Below are 16,992 nucleotides of genomic sequence, written 5' to 3'. Positions count from 1 at the left end.
CGATGCCCGGAGATGCCCTGCCAACATTTTGGCGTTGACCTGGCCTAGCGCTTGTGTTTGGATGGTTACCAAATCATTGGTGTGCCCTGCCCTAACTGGCTGTCCTAGTTCAATCTAGCGCCAATTTTTTGGCCAGGCGCTGGCGGTGGAATCTGCAGCCAATTAATTGGCGCGCCCGCAGTTGGCGAGGCTGGTGCTGGCGCAATCCAAACAGCCATGCAGCCACAGTCATCCAGTGGATCATGGCAACAGCGGCTCGGCTCTTTCCCCTTCCTCTCCTCGTCACAAACCCTAGCCACCATTCTTGTAATTTCCCTGTAATTCGCCACTGAATCGTGAATCTGAGAGTGTTGCCACAGTAATCGAGCTATCCCCTACTATACTCTATCAATCAAGCCCACCCGGCTCACACACACGTGCTGGACCTGCAACTCCGGTGACCATGAGGCAGTCGCGCGCTCGCCCTGCTCAGTCTGTTTGCCGCGCAGTCCGCCGCCGTCTGCGTGTACCCGACTTGAACGAACAGCATCCGGAGGTGCATAAATTGCGTCCCAGCCATGAGAGCCGTGGTCTCCTAGCTGCCACCATGTGTGCACGTGATGCCTGCATATCATCAACCAAGGCATACATGATCTACGTCTCGTCACCAACGATGACCAGCAACACGACACACACACGACGACGCTGGCTGTGTCGCTGACGTTCGGGCAGCAGCAGCAACACAACACGCACGACAGGCGACCGCGGAGAGAACATCGCATTCGACTGCGGTCTGCGTAGCACCGAGCAAGCGGGTTCCTGATCCGGGCGAGCAGATGAACAGGCTCGTCGTGCTGCACACGAAGTCATGGCGCTCCGGGAGAGCATTGCAGACGACACGCTGGAAGACGCGCGCGGGAGCGGCCTCGTGGAGGTTCTATAGCTTGGCACGGTGCGCGCTGGTGGTTCATAGCATGCGCATCTTTGTGCTGCTGAGCTCGACGGGGCAGGTGCCCACACGCCACTAGAACTGCCAAGGCCGGAGCACGTACCAGTGCGAAGTCTGGTTTTAGTCCAAAACCACGCCACCCGAAGCCACAGGAGGGACTAAATTTATCCAGTTTTGAAAGTTGAGGGACCAATGTTTGCTGGTTTTGGAATTAAGGGACTATTTCTATACTTTTGAAAGAATCGAGGGATGAAAAATATACTTATCCCGATTCATTATACGAAGTATTATATGAAGTTACAGCTATATGTCCAGTGTGTGGTGTTGAAAAGGAAGACAACTTTCATCCATTTTGCCGGTGTCCGCTAGCAAGAGATTTGTGGCGCTGCATGTCCTCCGTTTGGTCGCTTCCAAAGTTGGACGAGATTCAAAATTCTGGAAGGGAGTGGTTGTTACATTTGCTTGCCCGGGTGCCTGCTGAGACGAGAAGCATGATCTTGATGACACTTTGGCGTAGCTGGTTTGTCCGTAATGAGGTCGTTCATGATAAGAATCCGCCACCTGTAGAAGTGTCAAAGCAGTCCTTGTGCAGTTATTTGGAGACCTTGATGAACATCAAAGTCAATTCAGTCATCGGTCCTTGCAAAGGTAAAACCCCAGTTTATGTTGTGCCTATATCAAAATCTTCAGTTTTGCCCACAGAAGTAGTTCATCTTGGCGCCCGCCGAGTGCGGGGAAAGTTAAGTTGAACTCTGATGGTTCCTTCACCATGGATGGAAGAGTGCTGGTATGGTTTTGAGAGATTTTAATGGTGCAATCATCTTTTCTGCATGTCGTACGTTGTATAGATGTCGTGATGTCTTGGAAGCAGAATTGTGCGCTTGTATGGAGGGTTTATCTTCCGCCCTTATGAGAACTGAGCTACCCGTTGAATTGGAGGTTGATTCCTTGGAAGTAGTCAAGATGGTGCAGACAAATGACATCAACAGATCAATTTATGCTTATCTTATTAGAGAGATCAAGCTGATGATGAGTCTTCGGGAGACTATTATTACTCATATTCGTAGACCTCAAAATAAAGTTAGTGATTGTTTAGCTATCTTTGCTAAAGAGGAAGGTAGAACTATGACTTGGTTAGGTTCTGGACCTCCCAGAGTTTTGGAACTTGCTGTTTCAGATTGTAACACTGTTGGAGTTTGAGTAATATACAAGTTTCTATTCGCAAAAAAAAAAAGTATCATGGTAGGAACTATCAGATTTGCTGGTTGTCAGATGTGCTGCGGTGAACGCATTTTTAGCTATATACACAGCATTAAGCTATACAATGTCATGGGAATATTCTTTCATGTACAGGGGATATGAAAGTATGGTAACAAGAAGTAAATTATTTGCAACTTGGTGGATTTGTACACTTAAACACACTAGAGGCTGGTTGCTTGTATTCAGGTATACTGGCAGGATCAACGGCTCGGACCTCACCCGGCTGAAAGAACAGGCTGTCATGCCTGCAGAAGTTGCATCATTAGTCAGTTAGTCGGATATGTTTCCCTTCTATTTTTGAACCAGCAGGAGGACTGCATGTATCATACTTAAGATAGAGAGATACAACCGACCAACAGTTCAGATGATCCAGCTTACTACAGCAACCAAACGACCACAAAACTCAAAACTAAAATATTTAGTCATTTAGTCAGGATATGTTTCCCTTCAATTCAGGAACTTTTTGGTGTATGTTTATGGATCAAAGGGAACGGAAATCCAAATATCTGATGCAAGTAGTATGTCCACATGAAGTCTTTCTTATAAGCTTGCAAAATGACAAGGATTAGTTTTTACCTCCGCAGGTCCAGTCCTATCAACCCAGCTTGAAGAATTGACAAGTTGTCAGAATCTGGCGAAACGATGACAACAGTATCCCCTGAGTACTGAGTCTCTAGTATTGACATGAGCTGTGTTACCCGAACAAATACGTCCGCCACGCTCTCGTTAGGTGTACCATCATAAGTAGGAGGTGGTTTGATGTCTGGCGAAATATTATCAGATGCATACACCTAAATCCATCACAATAAAGGAAAACTCGATCATGATAGGAACAAAATCTGTTAAACCAAAGTTATCTGTATTTGTTGCACCGGATCATGTTGAGCCTGGGAAACATAACTCGGGCTATACATTATGTTCAAACCGAGAATATTCTCCCTCCAGGATACTCATTTGCCCACTAGCGGATGTCCACCTATGAAAATACTACTAATCTCACTGGTTAGCTACCAGTAACTTCAAACAGGCATGGAAACTTGCCTAATGATGAAAATGGCAACATAACTATGTCAGGACGATATACTGTTTCTCTAAATGTAGTTATCAGAATTCGCATGGCCCACATCCTATTCTTAATCCATGTTTCTAAACCTATTTTATTTTCAAATGAGCCCATCTGTCTGTAGAGATTTAGTAGATTCACACATTCTATTAGGCAGATCTAGAACCAGTGACTGTTGCTGCCTTCATGGGAAGCAGAATTTCACTAATCCTTCGTATTTCAGTTTTGCAATGTACATCTGCAAGGTCAGTGCACTCCAATATCTAAAGTTCATTCGTTGCAATAATATATTCTGAAGTTTCTCCAGAAACTAATGTACCAACGTCTTCAATTAAATACACTGCATCTCTGTGATCCCTCAAGTCAGTTGTTCTTCTAATACTCGATGTAAGCAAGTGCCAGTAGAATTTAGCTTGGAGCTCGAAAGATCGGATGAATAATACCTCTGGCAATGCTTCTAACCTCTTCCCCTCGTACGCACCCAGCCCCCGCGCGTCCAAGAAGCTATACTCCGGCACGATTTTACTTCACAGAAGTAACCAACAATCTCAGTACAGGATCACTGACCGACGGTCATACTCATAGCCCACGACGATGTGGATAGACAGGCACCTGCGGTTGATGCTGTTGGCGGCAGCGATGATCTCGGCGGCCTGGTAGGCGCGCTGGGTGATGGAGGGCCATATCCAACAGTCGTCCTCGCATGCACCAAGGCGGCGGAGCTCGAGCGCGGCGCGCGCGGCCTGGCGGAGGCCGGCGGGGGAGAGACCGCTGTCGACTGAGGTCTTGGCGACGGGGTTGGTCCGGAGGAGTCCCTGCCCCTCGTACACCGACTCGCCAGCGCGCACGAGGAAGTAGCGGTTGGCCAGCCCCGGCGGCGGCATGCGGAACAGCCCGCGCGCCGAGGCGGCCGCCGGAGAGAGCGAGAGGGGAAGAGGCGACGCTGAGAGCAAGAGGAGGTCTCGGCGACGGAGCGAGGGGAAGGCGACGTGCGGGGAAGGGGGCGGAGGCGGCGGCGCGGAGGGGGGTCGAGAGGACGGAGCGGAAGACAGAGAGGTGGTTTGCATTTCCGGACGCCCGGCGGAGCGAGCACTCGCTGCCGGACTGATTTGGCAGCTCCAACGATTGGAGTGAAAGTTTTCCGAGTATTTTCTAGCGTTCTCGTCGACCTCTCGCCAACATAAGAGAGTGAACGGACAGCAGGCAACGACTCTGTGCGGGCTTCTTCGGATGAAAATCAAATTATTATTTTGAGAAACGGATGAAAATCAAATGGGCACGAAAAATAAATTCATAAATTTTAACAACATTGACACGGCTAAATTTTTATGTCCAGCCCTTTTTCTGAAGAAAACTTTTTTTAACACAATACAAATGCAACATATGCTCATTCCTATAAACGCATCCATGCACACCATACCTGTATGAGCATCTCTGAAAGATTGAATCGACACATCATCTTGACATTGACGAAGTCGTCATAGATGTCTTCGTAGTTGAGAGGAACGTCTCCTCCACTGAACACACATTTGCTGAATGCCTGGAATGAATCTAGGAAATGTGATCATCTATGTCAAGTCTAGGGCTTGATCCCTAAGCTAGGAATACCACTATCCTCCTTATCATTCAATCATAGACTAATTCTGTTGAAGAAAACTTTTTATGTCATATATAACAAAATAAATTGACTATAAATAATGGGTGTACTACAATTCTTTAAATTTTAAGACATGTACAACAACAATGTCTAATGTAAGAGTTGCCACATATATAATTTAGTAATTTGGAGGAGAGAGAATGGGGAGAGAGAAATAGGCTAATTCTAAGTTATTTATAGACAACTTACAAACAGTGGTTTTGTTGTTGTCACTGTGTCGAAGTAGTCTGTAATTTCTCTCCCACAAATAGTTATGGCTAAAATTAGATTGTTTATAGATAGGTCATTACTAGAGGGATACATGCGCCTTGCTGCTGCGCACGGTTTTTCTGTCTGGAGATGAGCTTCTTTGTTTCAGACTATTGTGTATGAATGGATATTTTTTTTCTGGGTTTTATTTGTGTGTATTGGGCTCTAGCTCACTTTGTTCGGTTTGGTGTGCTTTTGGGTTTCTTTTATTATTCTCTTGGGACATAGAGGCATCGGGAATGTGTAGTCGAGTCGTGCGATTTTGATGGACTGTAATTTACTCCCCCGTCTGGTGAAGAGTGTACATCTAAATTTTTTAGGATAAATTATGGAGTTGAGTAAAAAATACAGTGAAAAGGTACAAGCCACCATCTCTCTCCTGAGCAATTCTAGCAGACCCCGCAAAAACTTGACCCGCAAAACGCGTTTGCGGTTTCACGAAGATCGTGTTTGCGGGTCCAAAACTAGCGTGGCTGAACAGATACCGTATCTAAACCTGCATAAGTTGAAAAAACACTTTCGCGGGAGAAATTGCACAAACATAGTTCATCACATCACATAGTACATAGTTCATACATACTACATGATCAACAAATTACAAGCATATATCACATGCTACTTTAACTAGTACTGGAGGGGGTCGGATCTGACGGCGGTGAGGATGATGCCGTGGAGGCCGAACGACACTCAATCCTCCTCGCCGAAGCTGCACAGTTCGACGTACTTCGCCGCCTGCTCCGCGCGGATGCGGCACCACTCCTCGGCCTTCTCGTTGGCAGCGACCGCCTGCCGCCACTCGAGGTCTTCGAGCTCCTCGGTGTGGCGGGGGCGCTCCGCATCCTTGCGCACGCTCCACTCGGCGATGGCGGCCGCAACGGCGTCGACGTCTGCGACGTAGTCCTCGGGTCCGACGACTCCACGGCGGCCGAGCGGAGCGGGCTCCTCGGGCTCCTCCTTCACGGGGACGAAGGCGAACGGCGCCGGCTCCTCCTCGTCCTTCGACCACTCCCTCTTCACGGGGAGAAAGCCCGCGCCGGAGGACGAGGAGCTCCCGGCGTACGAAAACCTCGCGGAGGAGAAGGATGCGTGGCGGTGGTCGTACTCTTCCGTCTCGCTTCGCTGGAAGCTCGGCGGTGGCGACATGCCACGGTTGGTCCACTTCCGGGCACCGCGCTTCCTCGCGATGTCCGACCGGACGCGCCGCTCGCGCTCCGGGTCCCTTCCGTCGCCGGATTTGCTACCGGAGCCACGTCCGGAGCTCCACATTCGACCCCACATGGCGGCTGGAGGCGGGGCGGGTGGTCGCCGGCGCGAGAAATGTGGAGAGGGGGAAGGGGAATCGCGTGGCTCGGCAGCGGTGGGGGTAGGGTTTGGACCCGCAAACGAGTCGTGGAACCGCAGTTATAGCGGTCGGGGCGTGCAGTTTGCGGGCTGCGGCAAAAAAATTACGGGCCGGGCGAGTATGCGGACTCTGTTCTGGCCGAAAATTGGGACGAGCCCGCATACTCGCCGGACTTTTGCGGGTCTGTGCGTTTTGCGGGATCTGCTAGAGTTGCTCTTAATTACCCAACCACCAATGAGCTAAGTGCATGTAGAAATTAAGAAAACCATGTGTAGATTGCTATTGGTCTTAATTACCGTGTGATGAGAGAGAAGTATTTTTTCCTACTTTAAAATACATTGGCAAGATAGAAAAACACTCTTTTGTGGACAAATTTTGAAGCTAGATGTACAGTTTTCACCGGACGTAGGGAGTAGGTAGTAACATAGCACATCCAAAAAAAATGCTTATGTGGCATGGAGTTAATGAGGAAAGAGATGCTTGTGGTAACATAATATGTTACTGTAACATGAGACACCTCGAGGTAAAATGAGTTTATATCTCAATTAATGAAGACTTGCATGTTAGAGCAACTTTAGCAGACCCCGCATCCGGCTGGCCCGCAAAACGCGTTTGCAGTTCGTGGGAAACCGCTTTTGCAGGCTGGCTCGGATGACTGCAGATGCAGACCCCCAAACGGACCCGTATAAAAGGATATTCGCGGAATATATTTTTCTACGGGTTGGCTTTTGCGGGGTCTGTTCGGACACTGCGCGTCGACCCGCAAATAGAAAATGCTCAATTCTCGCATTTGACATAAGTTTTCACAACTAAGTCCAAATTCAAACAACATAACACAGTTTTACGCGCAAATAAAAGCCAAGTTCATTACGACAAACGCAAAAGAGGGCATTGCAAAAGTTCCGCCCATGTCCGGCATCATCTTGGTCGATGTTCGCTCCGCGCTATCGAGCTCATCTTGAAGTTCATCGTCACCACCGAATCCACCTCTGGCGCTTGTCCCAACTCCCGCACCGAAATCGTCGACATTGCCACCATATGGAGCAGAGAAAATATCTCCGGAACTGTAACACAGACCGGCCGACGCGACCATTCTCCTCTTCAAGATTTCTCTCCTTGCCATATCATGCCATGTTTTGGTGAGATCGTCCATATCATTGCGGTTCATTGACATGATCTTGTTCTCTTCGGCGAGCAACAAGGACATGGATTTGTTTTCAGTGGCGGAAGTATTGATCTTCAATCCTTTGCCAATATCTCTTGGCGGTTTGAGAAGTATCCGTGCATGCATCAAGAGACACCGCACTCCATGCTTTGATCAAAGCTTGATCTTACAAGATCGTGTAGTTCTTCGATCTTTGGTTTTTCCCAGTTCTTATTTGTGATTGCTCAAACGCTTTCGTTTCGATCTCCTCCAATTCTTCCTCACAACCATGATCGTCCACGCCGCCCTCCGTTTCATTGTAGTCGAATGCGGCGAACGGGGCTTGATCAATGTCAACAGCGTTGGTGTCCAACAAGTTCACGAACTCAGCAGTTGCATTGTTCGAACCACCGCTATAGTGAATGATAACAAGTCACGAGCTGTCGCAAAAAATGACGAAAATGAAAGGAAATCGCCATGACCGAAGACGCATACCTTCTGGCCATTTCGTCAAACACCTCGCTTGCGGTGGGAGGAGCACTGTTGCGCGGCATCGCCGGGGAACCTCTTTCTGCGGCGGAGGGAGTGGATGAAGGAGTCGGCCTCTTTGTAGCCGGAATCTTCCTCCGCTTTACGCCGGAGACCTTGCCGACCTTCTCCGCCACCGGCCGGGATCGCGCAGCGGCGTTGGCGCCCGAAGCGCGGGCCTTCGCGGCGGGGGCTGCTGGAATCTCGCCCTGCACGACCACGTTGCCATGTCGCTTGCGGGTAGGCGCAATGTTAGCTTGGGCAGCGGCAGCGGGGCCAACATGGCCGGCGACGAGATCCACCCGAGGGGAATGAGCGTGCGTGACCTCGACGATGACGGGGGACAGCAGGGAGTCATCCATGGCGGCGAGGGACGGTCGGGGAGGATGCACTGGAGCGTGCGGTGGCGGAGGGTGGGGGAGCGGGAAAGGGCGTGCGGAATGTCCCTCCCGCCAAATCTCGCTGCGGATAGGGACTGGGCTCGGGTCGGCCTCCCAGCCGTGAAACTAGAGGTTGGGGGAGAAGTTTTGCCGCGCCCCGCAAAAATATTTACGGGCCGAGGCGGGATACAGGATCTGATCGGGCAGGTTTTTTCGCCCCGATCCGTACTTTGACAGTTATTTTGCGGATCGGAACGGGATGTGGGGTCTGCTAGAATTGCTCTTATCATTCATATGTTACTACCCACTATGAAGAAAATAATATAGACTAGTAACATATGCATATTACTAGTCCAAGTTACTCATCACCATGATCAGCCTAACACGTTTTAGATGCAGAGCCTTGTTGTGAGGAGCCGGTTGTGCGAACGAGTGAAAGTGTGTGATGGTGCTACTGTCGGGAGCGAGGACTTGAACCTAGGTTCATTTGCATCCATTTATTAATGTATTTTAAACACGTTTTAAAATGTTAGAAAAATTCAAATCAATATTTCACACATACATCTTCGTAAAGATATGCGCGCGGCACAATATTTTGCAAAAAATGTCTTTTATTTTGCCTCGGCACAGAAGACAAATTGCAGTGCTGGAAAATAGCATTCTACGAGCGAAAGTGCCTTTCTACACCCAGGAGCAAATGCTCCTGGTATGAATAGTAAACTTTAAAAATAAAAAAAATGTTTATAAAATTCTGAAATTTTTTTGTGTCATACTTTCACAAATGTTTGTTGTGCACGCAAAATTTCATTGCGAAATCACATTGGTGGAAGGCGTGCCAAAAAAACAAAATCAAAGCTCCAAAAATGCTTTTGTAAGTAACATTTTCACAGCATCGATTTTGCTTTTTTACCACGCCTTTCACCAATGTGATTTTGCGATGAAATTTTGCAAGCACAACAAACATTTGTGAAAGTATGGCACAAAAAAAGTTCAGAATTTTTTGAATTATTTTTGAATCTATTTGATTTTACTGTTCACACCAGGAGCATTTGCTCCTGGGTATAGAAACTCCACGTCCTTCTATGAGATACTATTTGTTTGTCTTTTTACACAGTCCAAAACAAAAGTCATTTTTCCGTAAAACTTTACGCGAGTACATGAAACGTGAAGATGTACATGTGTAACTTTTTTTCACTTTTTTTACATTTAGAAATATATTTTTCAAAGTAGGTGCAGATGTACCCGGATGCATCTAGTCATTTTTTCTATTGGGGCATGGAGTATGTGAGCTCGAGCTCACATGCACCATTTGCTACAGTAATACCAAAAAATATTTTAAAAATTCAAAAAAAATATGAAATTTTTAGCAACAAACATTGATATGTGTTGCACATGCATGCCAATTTTCGTGATGAAATGACATTTGTGGATGTCTTGGCAAAAAAAAAAAGCAAAATCATGCTCCAAAAAACAGTTTTTGAAGCATTTTGATGCATCATTTTTGTCTTTTTTGCCGTGACCTGCATGAATGTCATTTTGTCACGAAATTTTGCACGCATGTGAAAAACATCAATGTTTGTTGGCAAAAAAAATCAGATTTTTTAAATATTTTTTAAATTTTATTTTGAATTTTTACTGTGGCAAAGGGTACATGTGAGCTCGAGCTCACAACAACACTTTCGGAGAGTAAAAAAAATCACTGCATGCACTTACAGAGTTATATGTTGGGCTCATCATTGTTGGAGATCCCTTGCTAGTAGATGCAGAGTTGCCCGTGCTATTGAATTCAACAGATTCAACTTGCACCTTACCGGTTTCCTCCTCCTCCTCCATCACTCTTTTTTCAGGGTCTTCTTCTGATGAAGAGTCTTCACTCGTGTTGCACCATGCACGATCACACTTCGTCCCACGGGAAGGAGGCTCCTCCTCAAGTTCAAAGTCCTGCTTGTGGGGGGGCTTGAACCATGTGGTGTAGTCCTACCGGTGGTGAGGCGATCCTCCTCCTCCCGTGAGGACGTTCGCCGCTTGTTCCAATGGCGCGCCATGGCCTTGAGGTTCTTCCCTTTGCCTACAAACTTGATATGCATCTAGAGGTAGATTGGTTTGCTAACGTGCAATGGAGAAGGTCCTCCAAAGGATATATAAGAAGGTATACTCACAGATATTCGCAAGATTACGTTAGGTGAGGAAGATTAGGAAACAAACCATAGTATTCAGGAAGAATATGCTAATTTTCACGCAATCAGAGCAGAAGATGCGGGTGGCATGCTTGTACCCGTGCTCATACCAAGTGCCCATCAAAATCCTTTCTGCTTCCAAAGGTAAAAAGGTCACGCGTACGAGCGTGTCAGCTCGTATCATGGGTCGTACCAAAACTTCACACGTGACAAAACACACACACATTTTTTTCCGAAGGTCAAACGCATGGAAATAAGCCTCCGGTAATAGAAGAGAAAACAACATGTGGTACGAGCGTGATTTCTCATACCGCTAGTCGTACCATACCGGTGCGAGGACTTCTTGGGCACCAGAAGAGAAGATGGCCCTGGGTCTATCGTGAGAACTCATACCGTGGGGTGTACCAAAGGTCCTGATATGTTCCTTCATTCCAGATGGGAATACGAGGTGCGGTACGACCGCAAGGGATCGTACCGGCGCTTGTACCACCCTCCAAGACTTGTTTCTTGTGCATAAAAATTTCTCTAAGTTTACTAAAAAACATCATGCTAAATATTTGCCTTACGTAGATGAGATAGTAAGAATTGCTGCAATAGTTATGCCTCCTAGTGATTTATTAGAAAAATACTCGTTGAAAACATATGCTAAAACCAAAAATAATTGAACACTACTTCAAAAGGATGTCCTGATAACGAAAGATTCTCGAGAAAACCTATGTTGGGGGAAAATATGAAGAATGGAGCACACATATTGACATGTCTTAAAGTCGTGGTTAGTTGTAAAACGCCAGTATCACATGACAAAAAAAGGAAGTTTCCATAGACATTGCAGTCTCTTACACTTTGTATCGAATAAAATTTACATTTGCCAGTAAAAAATATGGTATCAACAATGTCATGTGCTATACATAGACCAAAACGTGGCTCCACACACAGCATGAATTATGCTTGATTTCGCACCTCCTAATAAACAAAGAAGGGTTCGAAGTTAGAGAAATAAAAGGGCAAAAATACAATTGGTTTTGCCAATACCACACAACGATATTTGAAGAAACAAAGTTTAGTAATTGTGACTTGTGATTTTAGACAAAAGAACATACACTGATTCTTGGCATTCCTCTTAATTGCCACATGCCCCTTAAGTACATATAGAAGCATGCTTCGTCTTACTAAGAAAGGTGCTAGATCACATAAAAAGGTGCTAGATTCGAACAAACACCACAATGTTTTTTTTGAAAATGTCAGCAAGAATCGTGTTATCAGGCAAAAGGAAAGAACACAATACATGGTAAAGATGAAGAGTTTTATCCAAAGATTAAATAAAATTACAAACCTTTGGTGATCCTTCATAAACAAATTTGATAGCAGGACATGTGAACATACGGACAAATCATTGTTTCTTGATCCTTTATATCGAATTCTTTCTTGAGGCCCCGAGTCCATTGTACGAAAGAAAATCTACATAGAAGTACACACATCATAGGAACATATATACTTTTTTTTTTGAGAATCATGGGGGGGGGGGGGGGGGTAGTTTCCACACCTGAATATATTACTCAAAGTGACCAGAATGCCAGAGTGGTGATACAGTTTATAAAAAAAATCGGATCAAAAACCTTAACAAATTGACCCCGTTTATAAGAAAAACCGGGCCGAAACTGTAATAGCATGATGAAATTGAAAGGAAAAGCTAACGAAACTGTACATGCAAACTACAAAGTATAATTGTAGTGGCGTGTTACTGTGGGTGGGTGAAGGGAACCAACAATATGTACCGAGGCAAAGTAGCAGCACTATCGATCGTTTCTTATCAGGATCATCAGACTACTCTCTCTTCGTAATTAGCTTGGCATATCAGATTCTATGTCTAGTTGGCAGGCATGGCAACCTGCACAAGATGGAGCTTAACGGCTGGTAGGACCGCCCTGCAGCCAGAAGCAGATGGGTCAAACATATCGTCTGACAGCTTGATTCCTACGCGTCAGGCCCTGTTCTCGCCAGTAGACCAGCTACAGTGCTAGTAACCCAAAAGCACGAGCGCAAAGCCTGCCAACGCTATTCTTCACAAAACCCCTCTTGTTCCCTCGAAACTCGAAACCAGCCTTTGAAAAATAGCCTTGCCATTGCCTCCGTTTTTTTTTTGAGAATCTGCCTCCTGCCTCCGGGGTTATGGCAATTCGTTTCCTGCAAAAACACTACGATCGCTCGCTCGAATAGTTGCCCTTTTCTTTTGGGATTTCCAACTAGTAAGAGGGTTTATTCTAATATTCTCCTTTTGAGATATAATGTCAGGCTGGTCCTTGCCCTCGCCCGCCCGCCCGCCGCCAATCCGCCATCGCCCTTCGGTTTGTTTCTTCTCCCTCGCTCTGACCCCCTCTTGACCTCGGTCGTCTGCGGGCGGAAGGAGCGCCAGCCCGCCAGCTAGCCCAGAACCGAGGAGCGATCCATCATCCGATGGCCACCGACACCTTCGTCACCGACGTGACCTTCGGGCCGGACGTGATCGTCACCACCGTGACCAACTCCGGCGCGACCGTGGAGGGCTGGCTCCAGGAGATCCGCTCCGTCCTCGGCGACCTCGTCGTCGGGATCGACGTCGAGTGGCGCCCCAGCTACGGCCCCTCCCAGAACCCCGTCGCGCTCCTGCAGCTCTGCGTCGGCCGCCGCTGCCTCATCTTCCAGCTCCTCCACGCCGACTTCGTCCCCCAGGCTCTGTCGGGCTTCCTCGCCGACCCCAACCTCCGCTTTGTCGGCGTCGGCGTGCAGGAGGACGTCGAGCGGCTCAGCGACGACCACAGCCTCGAGGTGGCCAACGCGGTCGACCTGCGTGGCCTCGCGGCGGAGGGGATGCAAATGCCGGAGCTCCGCCAGGCCGGACTGCAGGCCGTGGCGCGCACCGTCATGGGAGCCAACCTTCAGAAGCCACAGAGGGTGAGGATGGGCCCGTGGGACGCCTACTGCCTCTCCTACGACCAGATCAAGTACGCCTGCATCGACGCTTTCGTCTCCTTCGAGGTTGGCCGGAAGCTGCTCACAGGCGACCTCTGAGTTGATGATTTCTGCGGCTGAGTCCTGAAAACTTGCATTCTTAAGTCTAGCTCGTACTATTGTGTTTAGATCTAGTTCTTCGTTTCATAATGCTAGGCAAGGGTTTGAGAGTGATTCTGCGATGGAAGAATTAGACATTGGTGGTGATGATGATTAACTTCAGAGCAGGGAAAAGATCGCGCCTACAACTGGGTGCCGTGAGCATGGACCCTTTTGTGCCAATCGAAACTCTCTGCGAAATATTCTGCCTCATTATGCAATTTTAGTGAACTATAACTATTTTTAATTCTGTGTTAATGTCAGGGCTGCTTTCAGTTATCACCGATCGGATGTTCTAAACTTTCAATAGCTCCTTTGTTCTAAAGTTGCCATTATAATTTTTCGATCTGCCTAGCATTTGGTATCATAATTTGGTATTTGTTGCTCATACCACAATTTGTAATTGACGACATGAGCATTAATCCTTTTGTGCTGATCGATACTGTTTTGTGTATTCTGCTCAACTATGTTTGTTTTGGTGGAGTGCCAACTATTTCTAGTTATGTGCTCCAGGTCCATGCTGCTTCCGGTTATCACTGATGGGATGTTTCAGATTTCCGACAAGTCATTTGCTCTGAAGTTTGACAGTTATCAGTTCATAGAGTTTCGTAGATAGAATTTTGCTCTGTTTAATATTTGGCATCATAATTTGATATCTGATGCCCACTTATACCACATTGTCAGTTACAATTTTTCCTCTTATTCATTTGATACCCTATAACTAACTAAGCTACTGGTACAGACTATAGCATACATGTCAGAAATTACTCTTATCAATTACTACGGCCAGAAGAACACGCTAGCATGATGATTCCTTGTACTGAAAAAATAGCTGCCAGGATCATCCTTAGCCAACTCCTCACTGTTTAGTGATTGAGTAATCAAAAAGGGCAGCCCCGCTCCCGCTTGCGTACGGTCCGACCTCATAAATAACATAAATAAATTATTGCATAGTTTGTGTTAGAAATCACCTCATAAATATGCATGTATGTAATATTTTTGGTTGTATCCAATGTCCTCATTAACGTCAATATCACGGTGTTGCCGATTTTTCGCCGCAAGCTCAACCTCTCGACACTAAGGAGGCTCTTCGTACGCATTAGCCCTGATGCGGCAACCATCTAGGCTTCGACGAGCAGGCGGCCGACTCCCTTCTCCTCGCACACAAGGTGTTCGGCCAGATTTCTACAAGATAACAAAATTCCTTCTCGCTTTTTTGTCATGCACGAAGAAGTAGTTTAATGACAGAGATTCTCCATTGGATCTCTTCCCGGGGCACCCCTTTCATTTCAGGTTAAGAAGATGGGAAAGGGCCTTTCTCTCTATAAGAACAATGTGTTCCGATCGTGTGAAGTGGGAGAGAGGGGATGTGATGATTAAGGTTTTCAATAAGACGACCTTTGCATTTTATATTTAGATCTTTTTCTTATTTCAAAATATTGAAAAAGTCAAATAAGAGGTGTTAAGCTTTTTATCATCCTGGCATCGAGCTATTTTGCCTTGTACTGTAGATGCGTTTATGTGACTCCTCTCTTTGGGATGATTCCTCGCCGGATGAGTAATATGACATGACCGAGCAGGAAGATATTACTTTGTTCATGATGATGCACAGGAAGAGACTGAAGCATGGCGGTTCCGTTTATGTTCATGACTTCTTATGGAGAGATCGGCAAGAGGCTCACACTAGATCGATGCACAACAATTTTGGTTCAAATCGATGTATTCAGAGCGGTAATTTCAACACCGGTTTAGGATGTCTTCGAATTTGTTTCTTTACATTTGCAATTGTGTGAAGCAACATGATCAGTCCTTCGAGTAGAGGAGGTATTGCGCCAGATTTCTTGGACACAACAATGGGCAGAAGGTTACTGCCACATTGTGATAACTTGGCAATGGCAGAGAGCACTTCAATCTTTTTTGTTAAACAATTTGCAAAGGTGGTGGCAGAAGTGTTTGGGCCAGAGTCTTTGAGATCACCCAATGTTGAGGACAGGAGACGCTTTTGAAGATGAACAAAGCCCGTGGGTTTTTAGCTATGCTTGGCTTCATTGATTGTGTTGGGGAACGTAGCATGCAATTTCAAAAAAATTCCTACGATCACGCAAGATCTATCTAGGAGATGCATGACAACGAGAGGGGGGTGTGTGTCCACGTACCCTCGTAGACCGAAAGCGGAAGCGTTAGTTTAACGCGGTTGATGTAGTCGAACGTCTTCTCGATTCAACCGATCAAGTACCGAACGTACGGCACCTTCGAGTTCTACACACGTTCAGCTCGATGACGTCCCTCGAACTCTTGATCCAGCAAAGTGCCGAGGGAGAGTTTCGTCAGCACGACGGCATGGCGATGGTGATGGTGAAGTGATCCGTGCAGGGTTTCGCCTAAGCACTACGTGAATATGGCCGGAGGCGTAAACTGTGGAGGGGGGGGGGCGCCAGACATGGCTAACAACTGTTGATGTGTGTTCTAGCGGTGCCCCCCTCATATATATAGGTTTGAGGGAAGGAGAGGCAGCCAAGGGGGCACCCCAAGTAGGAGGAATCCTACTTGGGATCCTCCCAATTCGGCCTCCCCCTTTCATATTCCTATTCGGAGTAGGAAGGGAAGAGGGGGAAGGGGGAATCCTGTTCCCTTATTTCTTTCCTCCTTCCCCTTTTCTACTCCAATTTGGCCAGCCCATATGGGAGGGGCGCACCAGCCCCTTAGGGGCTGGTCTGTCTCCCTCTTCGCCCATTAAGGCCCATATAGTTTGTCGAGGGTTGCCCGGAACCCCTTCCAGTGACCCGATACGTACCCGGTACCCCCGGAACACTTCCGGTGTCCAAATACTATCGTCCTATATATGAATCTTTACCTCTAGACCATTTCGAGACTCCTCCTCATGTCCGTGGTCTCATTCGGGACTCCAAACAACATTCGGTCACCAAATCACATAACTCATATAATACAAATTGTCATCGAACGTTAAGTGTGCGGACCCTACGGGTTCGAGAACTATGTAGACATGACCGAGACACCTCTCCGGTCAATAACCAAGAGCGGAACCTAGATGATCATATTGGCTCCCACATATTTTACAAAGATCTTTATCGGTCAAACCGTTATGACAACATACGTTATTCCCTTTGTCATCGGTATGTTACTTGCCCGAGATTCGATTGTCGGTATCTCCATACC

The 16,992-nt window shown here is 46.9% G+C and overlaps 3 protein-coding genes across 3 annotated transcripts; 1 reads left to right on the top strand and 2 right to left on the bottom strand.

The window, feature by feature from the left end:
- Window positions 1–2,201: 2,201 nt before the first annotated feature.
- On the bottom strand, window positions 2,202–4,415 carry LOC125544314 (Phosphoglycerate mutase family protein). Its single transcript, XM_048707943.2, has 4 exons — window positions 3,864–4,415; window positions 3,695–3,776; window positions 2,765–2,979; window positions 2,202–2,433 (listed from the first exon to the last, which is right to left on the bottom strand). Exons 1-4 carry the CDS (start codon window positions 4,316–4,318, stop codon window positions 2,313–2,315), a joined length of 873 nt encoding a protein of 290 aa, XP_048563900.2. The 5' UTR covers window positions 4,319–4,415; the 3' UTR covers window positions 2,202–2,312.
- A 1,429-nt stretch (window positions 4,416–5,844) lies between these two features.
- LOC147980022 (uncharacterized) lies at window positions 5,845–6,435 on the bottom strand. Its single transcript, XM_087516812.1, has one exon. The coding sequence runs from the start codon at window positions 6,433–6,435 to the stop codon at window positions 5,845–5,847; it is 591 nt and encodes a 196-aa protein (XP_087372938.1).
- Window positions 6,436–13,026: 6,591 nt separating this feature from the next.
- Window positions 13,027–14,279, top strand: LOC125548476 (3'-5' exonuclease-like). Its single transcript, XM_048712063.2, has one exon. The coding sequence runs from the start codon at window positions 13,183–13,185 to the stop codon at window positions 13,774–13,776; it is 594 nt and encodes a 197-aa protein (XP_048568020.1). The 5' UTR covers window positions 13,027–13,182; the 3' UTR covers window positions 13,777–14,279.
- The last annotated feature ends 2,713 nt before the right edge of the window (window positions 14,280–16,992 follow it).

The sequence above is a fragment of the Triticum urartu genome, chromosome 3A, assembly GCF_056163025.1.
Source record: "Triticum urartu cultivar PI428250 chromosome 3A, HENAU_Tu73, whole genome shotgun sequence".
In the NCBI taxonomy this organism is placed as follows: domain Eukaryota; kingdom Viridiplantae; phylum Streptophyta; class Magnoliopsida; order Poales; family Poaceae; genus Triticum; species Triticum urartu.
Note: the sequence above shows the minus strand (reverse complement) of the source record. Positions and strands in the feature narration are given on the sequence as shown.

Bases quoted from the DNA above. Each gene is read 5' to 3' on its own strand.
- LOC125544314 (XM_048707943.2), bottom strand. From the start codon at position 4,318: ATGCAAACCACCTCTCTGTCTTCCGCTCCGTCCTCTCGACCCCCCTCC. The intron at 3,777-3,863 runs GTGCCTGTCTAT...ACTTCTGTGAAG, and splicing joins GCCAACAGCATCAACCGCAG to TAAAATCGTGCCGGAGTATA. The intron at 2,980-3,694 runs GTATTATTCATC...TGATGGATTTAG, and splicing joins GGTTAGAAGCATTGCCAGAG to GTGTATGCATCTGATAATAT.
- LOC147980022 (XM_087516812.1), bottom strand. From the start codon at position 6,435: ATGTGGGGTCGAATGTGGAGCTCCGGACGTGGCTCCGGTAGCAAATCC.
- LOC125548476 (XM_048712063.2), top strand. From the start codon at position 13,183: ATGGCCACCGACACCTTCGTCACCGACGTGACCTTCGGGCCGGACGTG.